The sequence below is a fragment of the Anabrus simplex genome, chromosome 1, assembly GCF_040414725.1.
Source record: "Anabrus simplex isolate iqAnaSimp1 chromosome 1, ASM4041472v1, whole genome shotgun sequence".
Lineage (NCBI taxonomy): Eukaryota > Metazoa > Arthropoda > Insecta > Orthoptera > Tettigoniidae > Anabrus > Anabrus simplex.
Genome location: NC_090265.1, coordinates 601,508,200 through 601,534,175, shown reverse-complemented (window position 1 = coordinate 601,534,175; position 25,976 = coordinate 601,508,200). Strand labels below are relative to the sequence as shown.

The window sequence follows — 25,976 nt, the reverse complement described above, 5'->3', positions numbered from 1 at the left end:
GTTCCTTTACCAAAGAATATGAAGGATAAGAAACTAAGCAAACGTGAATTTACGTAACTGCTGATATTGTCATTAAGTGATCATAGGTACGAGACCTTTAGTTTTGTATTTACACGGAATGTGAACCACAGAGATTTTACCGTTCATTTTTTTAAATCTGCGTAGAGTTTAGAGCACACGTACCGGGCTAAAATAAAGGAGAGAAAATCAATAAAGGACAGAAGAATAAGAGACTTCCAAACTAAAGAACAAGTTACGACTAAGAGAAAGAGGTCAGGAAGATGATCGAAGGAGTTTGACAAAATCAAATCCAAGTGGTGACCCAGGGCCCACTGAATACCCCACACGTGTTACAAGTTGCGCTGAAAGGCTCAGAATGTAGAACGCTGGCCATCTGAGCTCAAGTTGGCGATTCAATCCAGGCCCAGTCCGATGGTATTTGATGGAACTCAAATACGCCAACCGCATGTCTTTAGCGGGACATAAAACCAAAGCCAGTAACATTATTATTATTATTATTATTATTATTATTATTATTATTATTATTATTATTATTATTATTATTATTATTATTATTATTATTATTATTATTATTATTATTATTATTATTATTATTATTATTATTATTATTATTATTATTTGAAGCCTAAACGCCCCCTAGTATGTAGATCGAGGAAGAGAGGATACCTCCGGATCTTCATACAATTTCCGAGGCAGGGTGAGGATGCGTGAGTATACTGGTTTAATACTTAGGTCATCAGCATCGTAAACATAAGGAAAAAGAGCACTGATCTCTCGAAGAATCAATGTGTCTTCATGCAAAAGACACGGAAAAAAAAGGGCGGGTGTTATATACATACGGTACTCTAGCATTCAGGTTGGAAGAGAATAGTAACTGATTAAAGGGCGCAAGAAAGGAGAGAGAAGAATCTAGTCACAAATGCCTGGAAGTAGTGTCGGATTATGTTTCGAGTCCTCATGATGTTCATCACAACGTCCTATTGGTTGTCCGATGAAAATACGAATTAATATAGATAAGTCGAACACACAAGCTGAATGTTAAGGGCCTCAGACATCAACTATCCTATACTCACCCCAGGGCTGAGTTATGTGGTTTCTGGACACACCTGTGAACGCCTGTGGTGAAAGAGATGCCTTAATCAGGAAGCCCATCTTCCCACAGTCATCAGAGCGTCTGAAAAAAAGAAGTTTCATATTTCTGGTTACCAACGAATTTTTTGAAAGGAATGCTGAAATAAAACCACGTTATATTTGGAACTTTTTCCTCTCATACTCTAAGTGATATATATACACCGGATAATTTAGTACGAGTAAGAATTTACCGTTTAGAAGAACGAATAAACTTACTTTTCTAAAAAAATACCTTAAGCTAATATGTCTAGCTTAAACATCGTATGTAAACTTGAGTTTCGAAAGAGAACTCGGACCTTGAATGCAAAAATACAAACTTAGAATATATAACTCTTATCTGTCAAATTGCCTTTGTACGAAGGTCTGAATTATGCCCACTTTCTTTACAAAATGATCTATTTTCTGTAGAGGATTCAATTGCAATAACAATTTGAATATATAGGTAGGTAAAATGTAACCAAGTTATTTAGATTTTTAGTAAGATTACTCATCCTTTAAGAAGTATCTGCCCTCAGCGTCTCGAACAAGGATCTAATCTTTGAATTAGTTAATGTCCTCAGGTGGACTTCTATGAAATATTTTCGATCTCCAGGCAGATGACGTAGAAGATGACCAAACAACGTCCCTTCACAAGTACTTAAGAGATGCCAGAGGCCGGAATTTTGTCCTCATAAGGTATTATTTAACGTTATCAGTAACATCTGGAGTTTAAGCGCTCCACAATGTCAACTAATATGTCGGGACTCAATCCTGCAGCCTTGATCGCAGGGCGTGAACGCCTAACCAACTTTGCTACACGGTCCATCGCTCCAAAATTTCCGCTTATATGGACTGCTCTCTATGAGACAGACGGAGATGCAGATTCATTTCTCTCCATCAGAATTATTATTATTATTATTATTATTATTATTATTATTATTATTATTATTATTATTATTATTATTATTATTATTATTATTTCGTATGGCAGAAGGATACAAGTTTACAAACAATGATAAAATAATTCATTTACAACTATATACATATTTGATCAGTTTTAAAACATACAGAATGAGACTTAGGTCGCATGATGTGGTAGTGAATGTAGGTGAATGTCCAACATGCTTAACCATTTTACAGCTTCTTCAGTGCCTCATGGATGCCCTGCATTGTTCCGTTGAACTTCCTGAGTGGGCAATCCATAGCGTTATGTTGGGGAGTCTGGGACACGTCGGCACAGTCACAGTAAGGGTTCTCAGTTACTTCCACTTACGCTTCCAGTATTGACATCTGCCATGTTGGGTTATTTGATTGACGCCCACATTTTTCTGGGTAGGTTGAAACCAGGACGGTTAACTGGATCCAGGAATAAGCCTAGTTTGTCTTGGTTTGAAGAGAACCACATATTGCGTCATGTTTGATTCATGGATTCCTTGAATTTAACCTGAGGCGTTGATGTGAGCAATCCTGATGAACTGGCAGGAGAGAATTTTCACGGCATTTAAGCCATTCTTTTTTCTAATATGAGGGGGAGGACTGGGAGAAAGTACTGGTAGCCATTCCAAAGGTGTAGACTGGATGGTCCCTGATGTAGTCCGTTGCTTTACGTCCGTAGGTTCAACCCTACACGTGATCCCCGTGTGGTGCTAAGAAAGCAACAATGTTGGTTGCTGGACCTAAAGCTCTGCTTTCGGATATCCCAGAAATTAGAGGGTAGCCTACATTGCTATGAGTACTGAGAGAATGTCTCCATCAGAATGTTAACACCACAATGTAACAACAATGTATTGCAGAGATAACATCAAATTTATTTATATGTTGCACTTGACTTCACCTTGAGTCATAGAATATGCAGTCCTAGGAACGCTGCATCAATATACAACCGCAGTTCCATTCCCAGTCAGATATTTTTATCTTATGTCTTTGGAAATAGTTGAAAACTTCTTCTCCTGACTTCTAATTATTTTTATGGTAATTTGTTATCTATCTTGAATCTTTCGAACTGGGTTGCAGCGGTGGAACAGTAAAAATGTTGTGTAAGATGTTAAGTAATGACGTCATTTCAAAATACAATGTTACCAAATTGTGCAAGTAAACATTCGTAGTACGGATTTTGTTACTTACATTTACATCTCCCAAGATTACGCAGATTTCCGACTTTCTTTGTATATTCCAAACTAGCTAATGCCAACGTACGCTCAGGAGTAGTTTATAAATAAGTTCACCGACACGTACTTCGGTGTTGATCTGTTTATATTATGGCGATAGTAAGTAGGCATACTTTGAATTAAAAGTGTCTCTTCCTAGGCGGAGCCATGGTCCATGACTATGCATACAAGGCAAGTATGTAGGGTGGGGGGTGGAGGTAGGTTACTGATAAGGAATAATAATAATAATTCCCCTGGTTCTACCGGCCCCAAAGAGTCTTCGCCCTACCAAGCGACCGCTGCTCGGCCTGAAGTCCGACAGATTGTGAGGTGGCGTGTGGTCAGAGCGATGAATCCCATCGGTCGTTATCCTTGGCTTTCTAGATCGGGGCCGCCATCTCAGCGCCAGACAACTCCTTAATTGCAATCAAGCAAACTGGGTAACTTCGAATTAGCCCTCAGGTCCACGTAACATTCTCTGACCTAGCCGGAAATCGAATCCAATCTCAGCTACTCTGTTACAGACCTTCTGAAGTGGTGCCATCTAGATCGCCAGCTTGCCAATTCCGACGTCCCGATTGTGCTGCTATCTAGCAACGAAAGAGGAATTCTACTAGACGGATAGCATTGCTGAGTTAATATTTTAACCTTGTCGGGTGACACTCGATGCACTACCAGAGAGTTCAACAAGGACATGGAGTATTAATAATTTTGATTGTTTTAAAAAATCGACTTCCTCAGCCGGGATCGAACCCATGAGCTTAAACACTACCACTGATCCACCGACAAAGCTTACTAACAGGGAATAATCTACAGGTATGATATCCTATGGTAAAGTAGCCATGATATCATTAAGGCCTGCTCACAGAATAAAGCTAAGCCTCTGAATGAACTGGAGCTGTGCGCCTTGCCATTGAACGATTGCACCGGTCCGCCTGCTCGTTGGTGGGCGATTTATTTACTGTTTACAAAGGCGGTACGTCGAAAACTATTCATTCGAAGTATTTCCCGCAAAAATCTTCTTCATTGTCATTAAAGTCACTTGCCATTTTAATGAAGTACATATCCCTTATCATCAAAAACAGCTATTCAACTCAGGTTTTCATAGTAATCATGTGAAGATTGTACTATTCTTTAAATGGTAAAGACGGCAACCACTGAAATGCTTATTGGGAGCTATCTGTTGGATGTTAACATAAATGCTTCCAGTTACGTTTTTTTGCAAATTTTGTTTAAGATTTAGAAGTAATTTTCTCGCTGTCTTTCACTCTCGGCAATTATTTGGAAATGCCATAACTTGAAGAGGTCAAAGTCAAGCATTTTTTCATTCGACTTACTTCGTTTGAGGTATCATTATAGTATACAGTATTTCAGTTAAGAATGCACTTACATGTACACCAAATTTCATGGAAATATTTCCTGCCGGCGGAACAAAACCACAGACAAACTAAACACACTCCCACTTACAGTATTATAATACTTACGTACAGACAAAACAGCTAGGATAGTAGGTCTATTTTATGCCCAGTCCTGTAGCACCTACCTCAAACCTAGGACCAATAGATGGGACATCATGGCAGTACAGATCCCTTGATATAAATCATCAGAAACACCTATTCAATTGTGAAAGTTAATTTGAGTGTGAGTGAGACACTGAAAGCACTTGGATGCTTCGAGGATTGCGAGGATTAAAATTAGTCCCGTCATTACAGAAGTCCTCGAGGAACGAGGGTATGGGATAAAGATATATTTAAACAATTGGCTTAACGTCGCACCGATACAGATAGGTCTTATGACGACGATGGATTAGGAAAGGCCCAAGAGTGGGAAGGAATCGGCCGTGGCCTTCATTAAGGTACAGCCCCAGCATTTGCCTGGTGTGAAAATGGGAAACCACAGAAAACCATCTTCAGGCCTGCCGACAGTGGGACTCGAACCCACTATCTCCCGGATGCAAGCTCACAGCTGCGCGTCCCTAACCGCGCCGCCAACTTGCCCGGTGGGGTAAAGTTAAGGAAGGATCATAGGAAGTGGGAAAATGAAGAAAAACTCCCTACGTACCGCACAACTGATACCAATGGATTCGGAAGAGAACAAGAGATGATGAAGGTAGGTAGGGCAGAAAAGATGAAGGAGACGACTCTTGCAGACGTAAGTGAAAGCAGTATCAGATTTAACCGGGTCCCTGTGATCAATACGAGATTATAACTTATTATTAGCGCTCTAATTATATCTAACATACAGATACATGCTTTGTTGAAAGTACAGTATTAAAAATGATCATAGACATTATTTTGAAGGGTCTTCAGATCTGAAGCAAGATATTGCATTTTTTACATTTAAAATATTTTCCATGGATCCGCTCGTTTCTAAAATATGAAGTTATCGCTTACAGACGCAATTCCGTAATCATCAAGTTCGAGAACAGTTTTTCCTCCATTCAGCTCTCTCCCTCCACGATTTCTCATCCATCGCCGTGTTCCAGATCAGATCCTTTTTCCTTATGATACTCTTAACAAGTCCATCTATACTGTACTTGATGTTCAAACAGCCTTATATGGACGCAATTTAAAGTACAAGTTATAGTACGAATTTTGGATAATTTTTATAAACTTCGTTTTCCTTGAACTGGAACTCAATGCTGTAAAGTGTTTCAATCTACTGTCTAAATTTCAATAGTTCCTCAAATTGTGATTTCGTATCAATAATAGGCCTATTTAGAACAAAATTCAGACTGGCTAATCCTATCGGTTTTACGTACCACTAACTACATTTTAACTTTTTGTCCCGCAGGAGTTATTTTACATGATGGCAAATCTACAGACAAAAGGCTGGCCTATTTCAGCACCTTCAAATACTGCTAGACTAAACTAGGATCGAACCTGTCAACTTAGGCTCAGAAGGTCAGCGTTTCTATCATTTAAGCCACTCATCCTGGGCCACTAATTTCCTCTGTTCACGGTAGTAAGATAGATGACAGGGTAATAGAGAACGAAACATATAGATCTATAATTCGAAGTGGAATAAAATAGAACAGCCTATTATTAACACAACATATACGAAAACAACAAATGAAAAACTAAGGTACATTAAGCAATTACCAACTTCCAAGAAGGCTATGTCCAAGACTTCTATTAAGCTAGATCTCCGTGCTACTTTTATTGAATAAGTTGGATTGAATTTCAATAATTCTCTGAGAGAGAACTTCGTAATGGCCTCAATAAATAATCACAGTCGGTGTAATTATTGAAGGCAGTCCAATAATCCAATTTTAAATCCTCATAAGCCAAAAAACTGTGCGGAGGCTGTATCGAGGTAACGGCTGCAGGGCTTTTTTTTTTTTTTGGCGTAGAATATGTCCCGCGGGTGTTAGAAATTGACAGACTTTCTTTTTGTGGCTAGATTGTCTTGCGAATGTTGTGAAATTGCACTACAGTAAACTCACGACTTAATGGACAATTAGAGGTTAAGGATTGTCCATAAAATCGAACGTCCGTTAAACTCGAATCTTAGAGAATTTTTATAGACAATAAAATATAATAATGAGAAGAGTTTTATATACATGCCATTTTACAGAGAACATTAAGCATTAAGTTTCATTTTCTTCCCGCTTTAATACTGTTTCTTGATAACATTATTAATCGAAGTTGCTAAAAATGTTCGTAATAAGTGGATCTCATAAACCTGTGATCGAGATAATGTCACCGATGTGTTCTCTAGCCACCAATAATTTCGGACAAGCTGAAACCGCTTCTTCATCACCATCTTCTTCGCCACCGTCAGTTTTCTGATCGTCTCGCAGAACATTTTCAGCAATCTCTTTCTGGCCTAGTATTTGGTCGCTTGGGTCACCGTCATCGATATATAGCTATTGCTCACATTGGAATTATCACGCCCCTAATTCAAAGTTTCACTGAAGTCAGAGGTCCGGTCAATAATTTTTAAAACGTGGGGCGTGATCAGCTCAGTGGCTTAGCTGTTGGTTTACCATCCGGTTGACTGAGATTCGAATCACGATTATTCTTACTTGAGATTTTCATCTATAAAACCACGTGGCGTCATTAAGAACATCCGGCATTCAACCCCGGCCAAAACCAAACTGAGCCTGGGTGGCTCCAGGGACCCTAGAAATAACTAGGATAAACTGAAGAAAGATTTAATTATTTTAAAAACTAGCCGATGTACCCGTGCTTCACTACGGGATTCTCAGAAAAACTGACTTTGTGGTTTTCCTAACTGAAGTCAACATAGGTCATTACAAAAACGTCAGTAGGAATGTCGCGATTAAAAGCAATGTTATCATATAAAATACTCGATCAAATGAAAAACCGCACATTTTATCACTTTTAACGAACAGTACGACGGTGCCAATCTAACAGTCCAAAGTTTCAGAGCTGGAATGACCAGGCCGCAGACAGCCGTGAACACTCCTCTGCCATTATTCCGTTAAATATGCACACTGCTCATTCCAATCAGTGCTTCAGAGTATGGATTGAATAGCTCGAATGCTATGATGAACCAGTGTGTTACGTACCAGAAGGGTTCGAACCCCACTGTCGCCAGCCCCGAAGATGGTTTTCCGTGGTTTCCCATTTCACACCAGGCAAATGCTGGGGCTGTACCTTAATTAAGGACACGGCCGCTTCCTTCACATTCCTAGGCCTTTCCTATCCCATCGTCGCTATAAGACATATCTGTGTTGGTGCGACGTAAAGCAAAAAAAAAAAAGAAGAAAAAACGTACCAGTGGTATCAGAAATTTACGAACCAGAGGAATGGCATGCTAAAGAAGAAAGTTATCTAACTCCCCAGCTACTCCTCGTCAATATTCAGGCAGGCTGTTACACTCTGTACGACCAGGCGAGCTGGCTGTATGGTTAGGGGTGCGCGGCTGTGAGCATGCATCCGGGAGATAGTGGATTCAAACACTACTGTCGGCAGCGCTGAAGATGGTATTTCGTGGTTTCCCACTTTCACACCAGGCAAATGCTGGGAGTGTACCTTAATTAAGGCCAAGGCCGCTTCCTTTACACTTCTAGCCCTTTCCTACCCTATCGTCGTCATAAGACCTATCTGTGCCGGTGCGACATAAAGCAAATAAAAAATATACTCGGTACACAGCAGTAACCCTATCTACCGGAGGTGAGTGGCAACAGAATACACAAAGCACATCACAACAAACAATGGTCAATTTAATGTTATTGTTGATCAATGTTATGAACTTTCTATATTGTAGGCCTTCACATTTATTTATTTTTCGACTCTGTTATTTGTAAAATTATTAATAGCGTAGACTGTAGTTCCTTATTCTCCGACTTAACATACCGATTTCCGTTAAATTAGGCTTACCCATTTTCTCGTGACTCGGCGCTGATATGTACTTAGTAACAAAAATCCAAATTCATGAATATCTTTGTGATCATAGCCGGTACGGTAACAATGTGTAAGACATAAATGATCGGAAATTTAATACTATATAACTTTAGTTTAATTTTCATTAAGATAGGACCACTAATAACACAAATATTCGAGAATTGAATTTTAAGCCTTCCCCTAAACTACCATTTCACTCAGCGTGAATAAAATTATTTATGGCCTAGATTATAGGAACTTGTTCCCCGACTTTACATACCGATTTTCATTAAGATAGGACCACTAATAACACAAATATTCGAGAACTGAATTTTAAGCCTTCCCCTAAACTACCATTTCACTCAGCGTGAATAAAATTATTTATGACCTAGATTATAGGAACTTGTTCCCCGACTTTACATACCGATTTTCATTAAGATAGGACCACTAATAACATAAATGTTTGAGAATTAAATTTTAGGCCTTCCCCTAAACTACCATTTCACTCAGCGTGAATACAATTATTTATAACCTAGACTGTAGCGGGTTATTCCCCGACTTTGCATTCTAATTTTCATTAAATTCAGCCGTTTTCTCGTGATGCGTATACATACATACATACATACATACATACATACATACAGACAGACAGACAGACAGACAGACAGACAGAAATTGCGGAAAATTAAAAAAGTGCATTTCCTTGTTACTGTGGACACGACTGATACATAAATGCCATCCTTTTTAAATTCTGAGCAATGTACAGACAAAACTCTTATTTTATATATATATTATTTTCATTATCTGTATTAATTTATCAAATTATGTCCGTTAAATTGAGAGTTTACTGTATTCCCAGTCTCCAGTGACTCGATTACATCTGGATATTTCCAGACTTAATCTATCTCAATAGTTCAGACGAGAGAAGTTAACCCAACTCGGTTGAGTATCGCGACACTCAGGCGTTTCGCGTTTCTTACATGTCTTAGTCTCTCTTATGCCCAGTCTCAGTCTTGGACATTTTGGGCTTGCTAGATTCTCTTCGATTCATTCTTTCTACTTGTTTTCATTTGCGGTCGGCTTGAACCTCCTTTAAATTAAGATCTGGAGACATTTCACGAAATTCTCAAATGTCTCACAATAGTCAAGTCTTCCCACAAGTACTATTGCAGATATCGATAGATCTCGAGTAGGTGAAACGAACGACATCTTGCGGAACGTGCAATCACGTCGTGGTCCCAAATTATATTTATTTTACCGCACACTCCAACAACCGATTTTACCACAAAATGTTGGATGTGCATACTACTGACTGTTGCATTATCTGACCTTGACAGCTATTTGGACAGACTAGCACTGGAATGAAACGATAGACGTATATCTCAAAAACAACAAAAGAACCGTTGGATTTAAACATAGCGACTCCTCGACTCTAGCGCTCATTGTCCACATGTCACCGTCACCATCTTTCCACTCAGTCCGATGTTTGTATCTCTTGTACCGCAGCGTGCTCTCTACATTACACATTTAAAATATATATTTATAATCTGGAGAAATAAATAAACACAGCTAAAATTCGTATAAGGCAAATCAACTGAGAACAATTTTCTAAAATCGTTTGATCGTAAATACTTCCGTTATCAGTCGTACGAAATATTGTATAAGATGGGAAATTATGAAGTCTGGTATTAGTCTCCATAATCTGTAGACAGGACTAATATTAGCGGGGATATTTAATTGCGGTGGTGGTGATTGTTGTTCTTAGGAACAGACCAATGAGATTATCAGCCCCACGAATATATGAGAATTGTTAAATATTATTCTAGCCTACCACTTCATCCTACAATAATAAAACAATATTAATGTAAGTTATAAGCCCTCTTTCCCTCAGTTTAAATATTTAGTTTCATAAAATTATATTCAACCATGTATGCGACAAAATAAATAAAACAAAAATAACCGAACATTTTTCGAGTTTTATATGCCTCATTCGGCATAAAAATGAATTTTAGGACAAAAACGGAAACAAAGCCAAAAATACAACTAGGCTATACATATTGTACATAGTCTATATGTTTATAGTATTCAATCATTCGTACACTTTTTTTGTCTATCATTTCTCATATCTTGTATATTTTAGTAGCTGTAGCACTTAGAAATCGTTGTTAAATAAAATGCTTTGGTTCTCTTCCTTTTCTTTACTTGGAGCTTTATTGTATTCACTCATTAACGATCAAATTATCTTCCTTTCTATCATTTCATAATACCGTTCGTATAATCATGTTTTAACTTATTTTGCTAATATCTTACCATCATTACGTCCTGACCTTCACTCTTTCGACTACGTTCTTGCACTGCCTTTCCCATCTCTTTCCTCATGATACCCCAATGCCACTCAGTTCAGAGATCTTCGAGCCCTCTACTCCTATCTATCAGTTTGAAAGTTCAGTTTATGCCGATAAAATAACCTTGTAATTATATTCCCAATCTCCAGATCTGTTCTTAGTATCAGAATATGTACTGATATCTACATTTCCCATTGCAAAGTAAATAGTTTCGGGACATGTAATAATCGGTCAACTACATTAGAATGATGTTACAGTGTAAGGTAATCCTGATAATTTCTGAATGTGTAAGGATTTAAATAAACAATTTTCTTTTGGTTCATCAAACGAATATTGTATTTTGAAATATTTTCTGCACTGAGCTGCAGGGATGTGTATAGTTACATACCGTATTCTCTCATATGTTCTAGACTGAAGACACGAAATGAACTAGCATGTGGATGAAGCTCGTGTAACTGCTGTTGAACTAATGAATTCATTCATTTAGTATGTTAGTAAATTTATCTTGAAGTGGCATTTAAGATATCAAGAATGATGTTCAAAGGCCGCGGATATTGAGTGTAAATACTTGGTTTCTATAAGCAAGTGAGTTCTCCTTACAAAAGAAAATAATATATGCCATATATAGCTGTACAAAGACGTTCGTTTAGTGTTGAGGCAGAGAAGAGAACTGGCGTTATAATTATTATATATTCTAGTAATAAGCGATATGAAGTGAGAGTATTAAATGATATGAAGTTCACATTCAATTTGAAATTTACTGTAATAATAATAATAATAACAATAATGGGTCGTTATGCACACTAATATCCACTATTATGGATCACATTAAGTTCGTTGTAACAGATCAGGTGGCTAGTTTCCAATACATCCTTTGGTTATGGTTCGTTTTCAGAAAATCAGAGAAGAAATATTGGATTATTCTAAATGTGTAATATACTGTAGGCCTACTCAATAATTTTAATTGCCATTACGTGTCTTTACCTTCCCTGAGGGCTGAAAATAACAAACTCCGTAAGACCTACAAACGTCATTCCGTCGGGACGGAAGAGAACAGGAGTTGACCAAAGGAGGTTGGATTATGAAAGAGAGGGCATAAGTTGAGCAATATCATGTACACTTGGGCCACTGTGGCCTTCATTTCATTTTCACAGGTTGTGAGTTCCTAGTAAATTCGTAGTACATTGACCAAATGTTGAACTGACAACCTTAAATAAAACTCTGATAGAAAGAAAAGAAGCACATATCCCTGGTTACAATAGGGCTTGAAATTCGTTTATTAGGATAAAAGCTCAAAACTAAATTTACAGTTACTTTTGTTCTGAAAATGAAAACCTACAACCTGTTTTCCAGTCATTGACCGGGTCAGGGATGTAATGAGTGAAACATATATACATTAGGCTGTTATTACAATGGGGTCGCCACTCCCAAGATGATTTCTTAACGAGAGATAAATGCTATGAAATGATAATGGAGAGTGTTGCTGGAATGAAAGATGACAGGGAAAACCGGAGTACCCGGACAAAATTACTTTTGTTCTATGATTTAAAAATCAAATCAACCTCTTTAGGACAGAATAAATGTTATGTGTCCCATCTTAAATCTGCACCTCTTCTGTTTGTTTTGCACAATTTGTTATCTATATCTGAAAACAGAAAGGCATACTGGCAAACTTGTCTATTGAAATTTTGAGTGGAATGAAATTATAGGTAACAATCATCACTAACAAGGAAGAGAAAAGTACCTGTATTACATAAACAAATTTAAAATGTTTTAAATATTACGAAGTTCAGGATCGGGTGTGCTAATTGGTATTCTCAGAAAATTTACAAGTCTTTGTTGTGTTGGTCAAGATTTCCTATCAGAAGGAGAGTCATCGAACAGTCTATTAAATTTCTATATTATAACGCGAAATTAATACTATGGATGACATCTAAACGTAATCTGCGGGGATTCGTACTGAAAGTAAAGGAAGACATCGGATACTATTTCATGAAAATGTATGAAGTAAATAGGGACATTAGAACCCATTTGAAGGCAATCTAATACATTCAAAAACTCGTGACTTCTTCTCACGAAGCGGACAAGATATATTTTAATATATTTATCTCCTACTAAACAGAAAAAATGCTTACAGACAGATTATTTTAAATACACCGACATTTCTTACTCCATTTGTCGCTCCATGAATATGTTACAGTAATCATTCTGCTCAGTTATCTATGGAAATCACTATACCTGATGACTTGGCTGTTGTAAATAAACTGATTTATTGTGTCGATGGGTTGTGCACTGGTTCCCAATAGCATCCTTTTAGTCACTTTTTTAAGAATGGATAGATCTAAGGCTTAATGAGAGAAAATGAACCGTACGGGACTGTGTATTATATATCACCCCTATGACGCTGTGTCATCAGCACTGAACATGTAAGAGAATATATATAAGTCAATACACTTTGGGATTGATAATTGCCAAACTCACCAGTTATGTGCAAATAGCTTAGAGAAATTATTTTTGTAAAGAGAATTTGCTTGCTATTAGAAATAAAATAATACTAAGCAGTCTTTCTTCTGTACGAACCATGACCAAGGTTATATGAATAGTCTTTGCTTTTTGAAGGATCGTTTATCCTATGTCTGTATATGTATTTGAGTCCTTGAAGTGACAACCATATCGCTCTCGTTGCAGTGCGATCAGGCAACACCACCTGTGGCTTGTGTTTCAAGACGTTCGCATGCAACTCGGCACTGGAGATCCACTATCGTAGCCACACCAAGGAGCGGCCCTTTAAGTGCACCGTGTGCGATCGAGGCTTCTCCACCAAGGTATGTAACAAAAGCTCACCCCAGCATGTTGCATGTTACTATAAACGATTTTAAACATCTTTGTTGACAAGTTAATATTCACTACTTATCCTGCTTTGACAGCTTATATTTTCGTTGTTAGTTACAACGTTAATCTACAAGACCGAGACAAAAACAGGGCAGTGGGAAGGGAAGAAAAACAGATAATTATGTACTATTTGTATTCATGAAAAGTTATAGCAAAAATAAGTTCTGTAGCATAAACAAATGGAGCTTACCATTATTCGACGATTTTGATGTCGTTGTTTTTGCATTTACCTGTGACGTCCAGAATTATAGGCTATGAATAACATTTTATGATTGATCAATACTGAAGTAGGCATATAGATTTTATTAAAAACGGGATAAATTGACTTTTTATTTATTAAAACGACAGAAGGGCCGGGGTAGGCCTACATATGGTCAGCCCAGAAAGATATCATCTGGTATACTGGAGGAAACGTTGATTAGTTTCTTACAAAAGAAGAAAACTTTCACATGATTCGGCGCCTTGGTTTTGTTTTGATCGCTTGTTTGTTGCGGGTAAGTTCAGGTGCATGACCTCCATAATCGAATCTGATCTTATGCCTTTTCTTTATCTAAATATATTAAATATTTGTAGAAAATAAATTTACCGCACAATGCAGTTAAATTTGTCACTTTACCATTTACAGACTCTAGGGAGCCTCTTTCACAGTCATCTCTTTGCTGACGGAAATATGCAAATTACACCGGCCTGCGACGATTTTACGGCAAAAGTAATTGTATGTGATATACGTTACATTTAGTGTCCTTATATAAACAATAATATCAGTTGTTTCGTATCACGTACAGATGTGTCACAAGTCCGTCTCATGTTTATGCTAATGGAGTTTCGTTGTTGTAAATGAGGTTTGGATTGGTTGTATTGGAATGCACGTATGGACATGTCTGAGAAAAAATATTGTATGTGCTCTGGAGGGGAGTAGGTAATCATACCACTGCCTGCTGTGAATCATACAGAAACACCGGAAGAACCATTAGTACAGTTGCAGTTCGCGCATGCGCAATGCCAGACTACTTCAAAACGCCAAGATCGCGTTTCTCGGTAGTCTGAGAGGAGAATCTGAGAACGTGTGTCACGCCTTTGTCTACAAGTTACAACGTGCACTTGAAGTCGATTGAGTGAATAAGTGAGTTTGTGTTAAAATGGCAAGTGGCAGTGATGTTCGGAGGAGAAAATGTGTGAACAATCCCAACTCTTTCTGTTATATATGTGGCCAGTATACAAGTAAAGGCCAGAAGCGAAATATTACGCCATTTATAAAAAGCCTGAACTTGGCATATTTTAACATGAAGTTAGGTGATCAGGACAAGAATTTCGTACCCAATATTGTGTGTAAAACGTGTGTAGAAAACTTGCGGCATTGGTACAATGGGTTGTTGCCGTCAGTGCCATTCGGAATCCCAATGGCTTGGCAGGAACAAAGAAATCATTTTGACGAATGTTATTTTTGTGTATGTAAAGTGTCCGGGTTCAATACGAAAAACAAAAAGCACATTGTGTATCCCTGCCTTCCATCTGCCATAACCCCCGTACCACATGGACCCGATATTCCTGTCTCAAATCAATCCACCAATATAGTTACCAGAGAGTGTGTCTTCGTCATCTTCAAGTACGCAGGATGGTGATGTTAATACCTTTGTACCGGATGTTGCGGATAAAACTCCACGTCTTTATAATCAGTGTGGCTTAAATGATCTGGTGCGTGACGTAGGCCTCACTAAAGAAAAGAGTGATATTTTAGGATCAGGATTAAAAGAGAGAATTCTTTTACTTCCTGGGACAAATTCATATTGTTACAAAAATCGGGAGGAAGAATTCCAGCAGTTTTTTGTTCACGAAGACGAACTTGTGTTTTGCTGTGATATCCCTCGCTTGATTTGTCGTCTTGGAACTATTTACCAGGCAAAGGACTGGCGTCTATTTATTGATACCAGTAAAAGGGTGTTCTTCTGCACAATGGAAATAAACTTGCTTCAGTGCCAGTCGCCCATTCAACATCTCTTCGTGAAAACTCTCACAATTTATCTATGATGCTGCAGAACTGAACTATAGTTGGGGACAAAACATGACGGCCTCAGTTCCTAGAAGCGAGCTCGAGCCAGCTGTCAATCACACCCTGCACCATGCTGAGTTAACTTCTAAGTGATCCTTGTTTCTTGTGGAGAGGCTGCCAAACCACTTTCTTCCTCACTCGCTGTAGTATTTACCCTTTCTTCGTGTCGAGTGCTGTAGCCGATTTGGCAACTCTGGCTACAGTACAGGTAGTAAATCCTGTAAGTCGCTAATAGACACCGAGCTGCCGCTGGAAAGTAGTGGTGTGAGGCGAGGTCGTCATGATTTGTCCCCAGCTATACAATGAACACAGATGGTTACTGTGCTGTGATTTAAAAGTGTGCGGTATCATATTAGGGCAGCAAGGATGATATAGAAAGTTCCCGTGTTTTCTGTGTGAGTGGAACTCTCGGGACAGGGATCGTCACTGGTTAGTGTCTGAGTGGCCCAACAGGAAACAGTTCGTGTCTGGAGAAAGAAACATTGTAAATCGTCCATGAATTGATCCTCAAAGTGTGTTATTGCCCCCTTTACTTATTAAATTGGGAATTATGAAGCAGTACTTGAAGAGTTTGGACAGAGGCAGTCCCTGCTTTCGGCACCTCTGTCAGAAATTTCCAGGACTGTCGGATGCCAAAATGAAGGAAGGTGGGCCCCAAATTCGGAAGCTTACGAAGGATCCGACATTCAGTACGACGATGAACGAAACACAGCTTCAGGCATGGGAATCATTCAAGGATGTTTGTAGCAAATTCCTGGGTAATGTTAAAGATTTGAACTACCAACAGATTGTGGAAACCATGCTTTACAATTTCCAGAAATTGGGTTACCGCATGAGCTTAAAATTACATTTCCTGCACAGTTATCTAGTTTATTTCCCCGCAAATTTAGGAGCATTCAGCGAGGTACATGGCGAGCGGTTCCATCAGGATCTAAAAGAAATGGAACGAAGGTATCAGGGGCGATGTGACGTCTCCGTGATGCAGTGACGAAGCGTCCCACTGGTAAAAGTTTGAAAATATAAAAATCGAATGTTATTTCATATTAATATTTAAACCGAGCTCGATAGCTGGAGTCGCTTAAGTGCGGCCAGTATCCAGTAATCGGGAGATAGTGGGTTGGAGCCCCACTGTCGGCAGCCCTGAAGATGGTTTTCCGCGGTTTCCCATTTTCACACCAGGCAAATGCCGGGTCTGTACCTTAATTAAGACCACGGCCGCTTCCTTCCACTTCCTAGGCCTTTCCTATCCCATCGTCGCCAAAGACCTACCTGTGTCGGGGCGACGAAAAACAAATAGCAAAAAAAAAAAAAAAAAAAATTGTTTTTGTTTTTGTTTCTTCGCCTGGACGTGTCGCGAGAACTCTATTGCAGCAGTCTGCCACCGTCAAAGCTGAGCGAGAGGCTGTTACCACTCCATGCAGTGGTTACGCGTTGAATCCCTTCTAACAGCTAGGCGAGTATTACTGCGCCTGCGCCAAGCAAGGACCCTTTCCCCTCGACACTGGGATGTATCCTACTACGTTCTCCGCTCGTGTTACCACAGTGGAAAGTGGAAACAAAAGCTTATAACATCGGTGCTGAGCTGTTCCGTCCGTTCGCTCCGCCGCGCTCAAGAGTGCATTGTTATATTATTGTGTTATTGTTTTCTATTATAATGCGATGTGACTTCTCTTGTTAAAGTGTGAATTTATATTAATGTTAGGTAAGGATAGCCTATAGGACTGCACAACGTATTAAACATTAAAATGAGCGCTGTCGCTTCCACCTCAAAAATACGTGAGTTGGCGGGCCCAGAAAGTTCATGTATAATAGAAAGCTTAATGAACACGCCATTTTCGTAGAGAACTTTTTAAGAAAAGAAAAACATAATTGAAAAAGGTAGACCCACGCCTTCTCTTAAAAATTTATTCAAGGAATCGAAAACAATACGATATTTTCATGACTCGTGGTACGTAAATATGGACTGGTTATGTGGTTGTGCAAAAATGAATAAACTGTACTGTTGGCCATTTATTCTATTTTCCTCGGAAAATAATGCTTGGAATAAAGACGGTGTGGACAATTTAGATAGTTTCAGAGTTTTAAAGAGACTACATGAGGTGTCTCGAGCACACATCAACGCTGTTGCCGATGTGATTCAGTTCGGAAGGTCCAGAATAGAGTTCTGTTTGAGTACAGCTTACAGAAAGAAAATTGACGAGCATAATAAGCTAGTAAAAATTACAGGTATATTGTCAGCACTTTAATAGATACTGTGTGTTTTCTTTCAAAGCAAGGATTACCTTCCAGGGGTCATCAAGAAACTGAAGAATCCGATAACAGAAGTAATTACAGAGAGTTACTAGCATTAATTGCTAAGAAAGATGACGTATTTCGGCACCACTTAGAAACATGCACAGTTTCCTCAGGACTTTCATCTGTTATACAAAATGATATTATTGAAGCCACAGCTACTTTTATGACCAGCGAAATTAAAGACGAGGTTAAGAAAGCAAACTTTATTTCCGTTATTTTGGATGAAAGTACAGACGTTCCTAACAGAGCACAACTCTCGACTGTATTTAGATACGTTAGTCCCGAAGGCGACATTCTAAAGAGATTTTTGAGATTCAGTGATGTAAGCGGTGACCGTTCTGCTCTTTCTTGCTCTAAACATCTCTTTGGAGTGTTACGAGAATTTCAGTGTGGTGGAAAGTTAGTAGCAGAAACATTTGATGGCGCAGCAGTGATGGCAGGACAGCACAGTGGGTTGCAAAAGTTAGTCAGGGATAAATACGACCAGACTATATTTGCTCACTGCTACGGTCATAGGCTCAACTTAGTACTGTATTACAGCAATCTGTTAACCACATCAAGGAATGCAAAGCATTTTTTCAGACCTTGTCCGGGTTAGCAGGTTTTTTTTCATCATCCCCTAAAAGGGGCGCTGCTCTTAACAAAGTAACACAGAGACGATTACCAACAGTAGCGCCTACCCGATGGATATATGCTGGTAGGCTCGTTGAAGTTGTGTCCTCTCTCTATACAGATTCCTTGAACTCTTCAGAGAAATTAAAGATAACGCAGACGAATGGGACGGTGGAACGAGAATTCAAGCTAAGGATTACTATGTTACCCTGCAAGACTTTGATTTCTATTTCCTATTAAATTTATTTGCTGAAGTACTTCCTCAATCTGATGTTCCGTATCAGATCCTTCGGAAGAAAATATGAGGCGTATAGTTTCAAACACGACCAAGTCCATCTTTTGCGCGTTCTGATGTTTCGAATTCTATGGATTCCTCTTTACAAGATGAATACAACGAGAACGAAAGTGGGTTTCAAATTCGGCCAGATCACATTTAAAATTACAGCAAAAAATGACGTTTCATGTCAAAGTCGGCCAAGTCCCTGTTAACCCGCACGAGCCAATAACTCTGCGCTATCCAGTCACGTGGTGCCTTCCGGTAAAATGGTTGATTGAAGTTTGTTCGAGTCACATGTTGTGGTTTTGTTTGCGTGTATTTTTATAAACATTTCATAAATAATAAATATACGTAATTAATTGGTCGTTTTTAATAGTATTCATATTTGCTGTGCAATAATATGGAGGAAATAAATAAACGCCATTCCAGAAAGCGGCAACGTGATCCTTCCACCTGTAAGCGCACGAGCGAAAAACAGCTGAGATGAGTACAATCAACAACGCGTTGTTAGTGGTGATTCAATCAAGGCTCGGCGATGTGTTTCGAAGGTACGATGGTATTGAATAGGTATAATGTGAAGAATATACATTGAAGTAACTAAATGAATCCACATAATTGCAAAATATGCACTACTTAAATGTTAATTAGGCTCCACATTGGTTACAATGTTGGGTAATTTTACACAAATATAATGTTTAAAATAATAATCCTTAAAGATTTTTAACTAAATCTTATATCATTTTTAATCATCTTTGTTCCAAATAAAGTCAAGATGAACACAGTTGGAAAATAGGTCTAATCTAAATTTCATTTTTCCTTACGTATTTCGCGACGTCTTCACCACAGTACCCAACCTGTAATCACAGAGGAACAAAAAAGTGTAGGCTACTGAAAATGAAAGATATAAAAGACTTTCATTGTGCATACTATGCACACCCCGTTAAAGCTAAACAAGATGCTTTTATTCTAAGGTACTGTCGCATAAGCATACCCAAAAGACGGCGAAGCAGAAATAATGCATATTAGGCCAAATTTTCTAATCTAACTTTCAAAGATGGCCAAGTCCTCTTAGGTAAGTTTCAAAATTGGCCAAATCCCATAGTTAGTTTCAAACATGGTCAAGTCCAAATTTTAAATACATTTTTCAATTCATGTAATATATTCAGACTGTAAAAATCGTATGGTAATGAATTAGAAGCCTCTGTTAAGCAACGTAAAGAATAATGTGTCTGAATATATATGAATTAATATCCTAAACAAGTTTTTTGCTTCTCCTAAAAAACTGCTCAACGGACTTGGTCATGTTTGAAACTATACGCCTCATATGTGATACTGCCTTCTGCTCCAAAGAGATCCAACAATTTAAAGCGTTTTTGCAGACAACCAGAAATAATTTTGAAACTATGTGGTCAAAGTTGCAAGACAATGAAGGGAGGCAAGATTACCCTCAAAAGCGCCAGAGATTTGATTTTATAGAAACTAAGGAAAGATTATATTTCCGATTGTATTTGGAAATAATTGACATCATATCCGTGCAACTATCAGATAGATTTTCTGATATTAACAAGCTGGAGTTCCTTCAGTTAATTGATATTGACCGGGTTAACAATTCCGCGAAGGAGTTCCTGAACAGTGCCTATCAGTCATTAGTGAAGACCTATGGACGAAATTTTGACTGCATGAAACTTAAAAGTGAACTGTCTGTCCTCTACACAAGCCGGACCTTGTGAAAAATAATGCATATGACCCCTACCAATATTTGCACACCAGTGGTCTTAAAAAGGCATATCCAGAAGCAACGAAATAGACTGACCTCATTCTCACCCTCCCGGCAACTAGCGCTTCCGCTGAAAGAAGCTTCTCGGCCTTAAAAAGGATAAACACCTTCCAAAGAAATTCACAAGTACAGTACAGGCTCTCTGCACTTTTGATTGCGCTTGAGAAGAAATTTCTGAGTGACATAATGAAGAGGCTTAATTTTTACGATACTGTGATAGATATTTCTGATGCCACAACAAGCCGTCGTATCGAGCTGAAGTACAAATAGGTAGTACCGAGGTAAGCCTTGAAGCTCCGTTAGAAATTAATTTTATACTTTAGGTGTTCAATATATTATGTGCCATTTCATCATTTTCAAATTATGTTATCTTATACAAAAGTAATATCAATCAATATCAATGATCAAGTCTTTCACTTTTATGAAATGACATCTGTACTGCTCATAAAAATGCTGCGGTGCGAGCGACGATATACTCTCAGAAGTGTGGTAACACTTTTCAAAACGTCACGCGTCGCCACTACCATGATGTCAGATTACTGTTGGTGTCTAGTGCGAGGTAACACTACTGAGAAACACAAACGCAAATCAACACAGCGTTCATTTACATCAAAGTGCAGCAAACAGTAGTGTTCTTGTAGCGAGATTCATACATTCTAGCAATGAACATGTTACTTTTTTGTATATTCGTTGCAATTTGATCATGTCCCATTAAAATTACATATATTCTCTATTATGGCGTTTTCTATCGAAATTACAATATGTCAAACTTGGATTTCAAATAGCAAAAAACAAAAAAAAACCCCTGTAGATAATAGGCAAAAACGGTTTACATATTTGAAATCAGCACACCTAAATTAGAGTAAATCACCTCTTCAACTTTTCGCCGGAGGGAATTTTTTTTCGCAGGCCGGTAATTATTGGATTCAAGGTCGTAGCCAGGAATTTCTTTCGGGGAGGGGGTTAGGATTTGTTGGGGATGTGGTAGGGGTGGTTGGTGCCTCCAGAAACAAAAATACTGTAGGACTTTCAGATAGATTTAACAGAATAAAAAAGTCTGAATTTACCTTTTACAACTCAACAGGTTAAGTGGAAAGGTGAAGTCATAGCGTCATAGCGTCCTAGCGGGCGATGCACGTTCTGACACGTGCATGTAGCGCGAGGCAAAGATTTTTAACATGTGTATAAAAATGAAGGTAGCAATTTCATTCACTGCAATTATTAAAAATGTTTACAAATGTGATACATTTTTAAAAAAATATCTTCTAGTGGCTCGATAATATATTTATTAAAATTGATTATTTACATTTTTAAAATATGCCTTCCGAGTGCCATATTTAATATTGCTTGATGATGCTTGTTGTTTAAAGGGGCCTAACTTCTAAGGTCATCGGCCCCTATTTAATATTTTGGTGCTTTTATATTATACGTGAATTTCAACAATTAGCATTTATAGAGTAATAATCAGTAATACCTTTTTTAACACTTCATAAAAAGTAACCATAATTCGTTTATTCTTTTTTAGAATAGGCTTACTTGAAATCATGCTTGTTCAATAGTTGGCCTTTGATCTTTGCCCAGTATTGTCCATTTTCTCCCCCTCCTCTTCAACGTGTTTTTTCCCGCTGATAACCACGGACTTTCTTCAGGATCTGTGTCACAGTTTGTCTGTTAGGTAAGTCTGTCAGTCCTAGTTCTTTTATGTCATTCTCAGTCTCCCTCACCCCTGCGGCACGGACTTCCTCATTTTGTCGGAAGGTGAACAGACGGTTGGTCAGTACAGCAGGGCAAGTTGCTCCGCAGTATCGAGCGTTATCACGGGCGAGAGTTCCGATAATGGCAATACCGAAACCGCCAGTATCGACAACGAACGAGGCTGATACGTGCTACCTGTCTGGTTGAATGCAACCTACCGTAGCACTTGGAAGATCTCACTGCACTGTCAGACTTGATAGCAACCTCAAGGTGACATGGCATTGTGTTAAGCAACTATAAATATTATATCTATCGTACGCCGGACTGAGTGGCTCAGACGGTTGAGGCGCTGGCCTTCTGACCCCAACTTGGCAGATTCGATCCTGGCTCAGTCTGGTGGTATTTGAAGGTGCTCAAATACGTCAGCCTCGTGTCGGTAGATTTACTGGCACGTAAAAGAACGCCTTCGGGACTACATTCCGGCACTTCGGCGTCTCCGAAAACCGTAAAAGTAGTTAGTGGGACGTAAAGAAATAACATTATTATATTATTATCTATCGTACGATATTTTTTTATAGATTTTATCATAAATGAAGTGTCACTACGGAAAATTTCCTCTGCTGACAGATATACTGTATAACTTCCTGTTACGTACTGAAACCTTATAGATCTCTGACAGGTGTAGTAAGGCCTTAGTAACACATTAGCGGGATATGTTAGAAATCACTGGAGTTATTGCAAGAAGCATACATATGTAAGACTAGCTTCGCTCGCGTGGTTTTCGTAATTTGATCAAAGTAATCGTCCCTCGGCACTGTACTAAGATAGTATCTGAAAATTCCTAAATTATAAAAACTCACCCAAAAACTGAGTTTCATTTACCCCAGAAAATCTTTGTAAACCATGTTTGTGGAATTACCTTTTGAGGCTAAGACGACCATGCGACATAGAACTGTACATGTGAGAAACAGTCTTCTCTAAAGTCGAAAAAATAAATACATGTTTCTTTATATTTAAAGGGGATTCCAAATACCTATTTCCACATTTGTAACATCTTCATTTTATGAGATATACGTAAGTATCCCCATAAAAAGAATTCAAGCCCTTGATCAGTGCTTCCCCCAACCCCACCCCCATCTTAGTGTATTTTCCGAAAACAAAATTACCGCTACATGTTTCTTTATTTTTAAAGGAGATTCAAAATACCAGTTTTCACGTCTGTTACATCTTCATTTTTTAAGATATAAGTATCCTCATAAAAAGTAATTCAACTATTTTTCACTTCTTCCCCCGGTTGTGCCTTCACCGAAAACAAAAATGTACATGTTCCTGCATTTTTAAAGGACCTTCCAAATTCCAAGCTTCTTGTCTCTAACATAGGTTTCTGACATGTAATGTAGATATACCTGTACTCATTTTAAAAAAATCACCCCTTTTCCAATTCTTTTCAGCCCCTTAACTGGATTTTTCAAATACAAAAAAAAAAAAAAAAAAAAATACGTGTTTCATTATTTTTAAAAGAGATTCCAAAAACCAGTGTTCATGTCTGTACATCTGTAACACCGTCAGTTTTTGAGATAAATGTATACTGATAAGATTAATTCAACTGCTTCTTCTTCTTCTTGACTTCTTTCCACTCCTCTCCCGCCTTAAGTGGTCTTTCCGAAAACCAAAGAAAAAAAGCTTTCTTTATTTTGAAAGGAAATTCAAAATAACAATTTTCACGTCTTTAACAGCTTCAGTTTCTAAGATAAAGTATCCTCATAAACATATTTCAACTCCTTACTTACTTATTTTCAACCCCACACCCATTCGTCAATTTTCAGAAAGAAAAAAATGTGCGTTCCTTTATTTTTAAAGGAGATTCCAAATACTAATTTTCACGTCTGTAACATCTTCAGTTTATGAGATATAAGTATCGTCATAAACGTAATTCAACTCATTTTCCACACCCGTTCCTACCCGTTAAGTTGATTCACCCCTCCACAAATGTGCGTGTTCCTTCATTTATAAAGGAGCTTCCAAATGCCCATTATCACGGCTGTAACATCTTCAGCTTTGAGATATAGGTATCCTCATAAAAAAGGAATTAAACTCATTTTTCACCGCCCCCGCTCCAAAGTTGGTTTCTCCTCCCCCAACCCCCCAATGCGTATTTCTTTATTTTTAAAGGAGATTTCAAATACTAATTTTCACGTCTGTAAAATCTTTAGTTTTTGAGATATAAGTATCCTCATACAAAGTATTCAAATAATTTTTTAATTAATTCACCCCCTCAAGTGAATTTTCCAAAGACAAAAGATGACGTGTTTTTTTACTTTGAAGAAAATTCCAAATACAAATTTTGAGATATAAGTATCTTCATGAAAATAATTCAACTCTTTTCTCACTCCACCTCCGCCGTTAAGTTGGTTTCCCCCCACCCAAAAACATGGGTGTTTTATTTTTAAAGGAGATTACAAATACCAATTTCCACGTCTGTAACCTTCAGTATTGAGGTATAACTTTCTCCAGAAAAAGAATTCAATTTCTTACTTCCTTTCACACTCCCCACTCAAGTGAATTTTCCAAAAACAAACAGTACTAGTTTCTTTAAAAGAGCTTCCAAATACCAATTATCACGCCTGTAATATCTTCAGTTTTTGAGATATATGTATCCTCGTAAAAGGAATTCATCTCCGTTTTCATTGCCCCCCCCCCCCTACCAAGTTGATTCACCCCTCCCCTCCCCCAATGCGTGTTCCTTTATTTTTAAAGGAGATTCCAAATACCAGTTTCCACGTTTGTAACATCCTTAGATTTTTTGGTATATATACATACATTCTCATACAAATACTTCAACTAATTTTTCAATTCTTTCACCCCCCCCCCCCCATCCCGCGTTAAGGGTTTTTATCGAAAACCAAAGAATACGTGTTTCCTTATTTTAAAGGACATTCCAAATACCAATATTCACGTCTGCAACATGTTACGTTTTTGAGATATACTGTAGATAGGCTACTTTTCAAAATTCACCCCCTTTTTCAGTTCCCCTTAAGTGGATATTCCGAAAAATATTTGTTTCTTTAATTTTACAGGAATTTCCAAATACCGGTTTTCAAATCTGTAATATGTTACGTGTCTGAGATAATTTGCAGATATAGTTTTTTTTTAACATTTCACCCCGTTTGTTACTCCTGTTCACCCCCTATTCATAGGATTATCCAAAAACACAAAAATACGTGTTTCTTTATTTTCAAAGGAGATGCCAAATACCAATGTTCATGTCTGTAACGTCTTCCGTTTTTGAGATATAAATCTCCTCGTAATAGGTGTTCAACCCCTTTTCCCCTTTTTTTCATCCCCCCTACTGAGATTTTCCGAAAACAAAAGAATACGTGTTTCCTTAATTTTAAAGGGTATTC

At 38.1% G+C, this 25,976-nt stretch overlaps 1 protein-coding gene across 1 annotated transcript in view; it reads left to right on the top strand.

The window, feature by feature from the left end:
- LOC136857193 (homeotic protein spalt-major) overlaps nucleotides 1-25,976 on the top strand; it is a 651,196-nt gene that overhangs the window by 589,148 nt on the left and 36,072 nt on the right. The window contains exon 4 of the mRNA XM_067135652.2: nucleotides 13,663-13,799. Within this exon, the coding sequence (XP_066991753.2) occupies nucleotides 13,663-13,799 (137 nt within the window). The remainder of the gene's footprint in view (nucleotides 1-13,662; nucleotides 13,800-25,976) is intronic.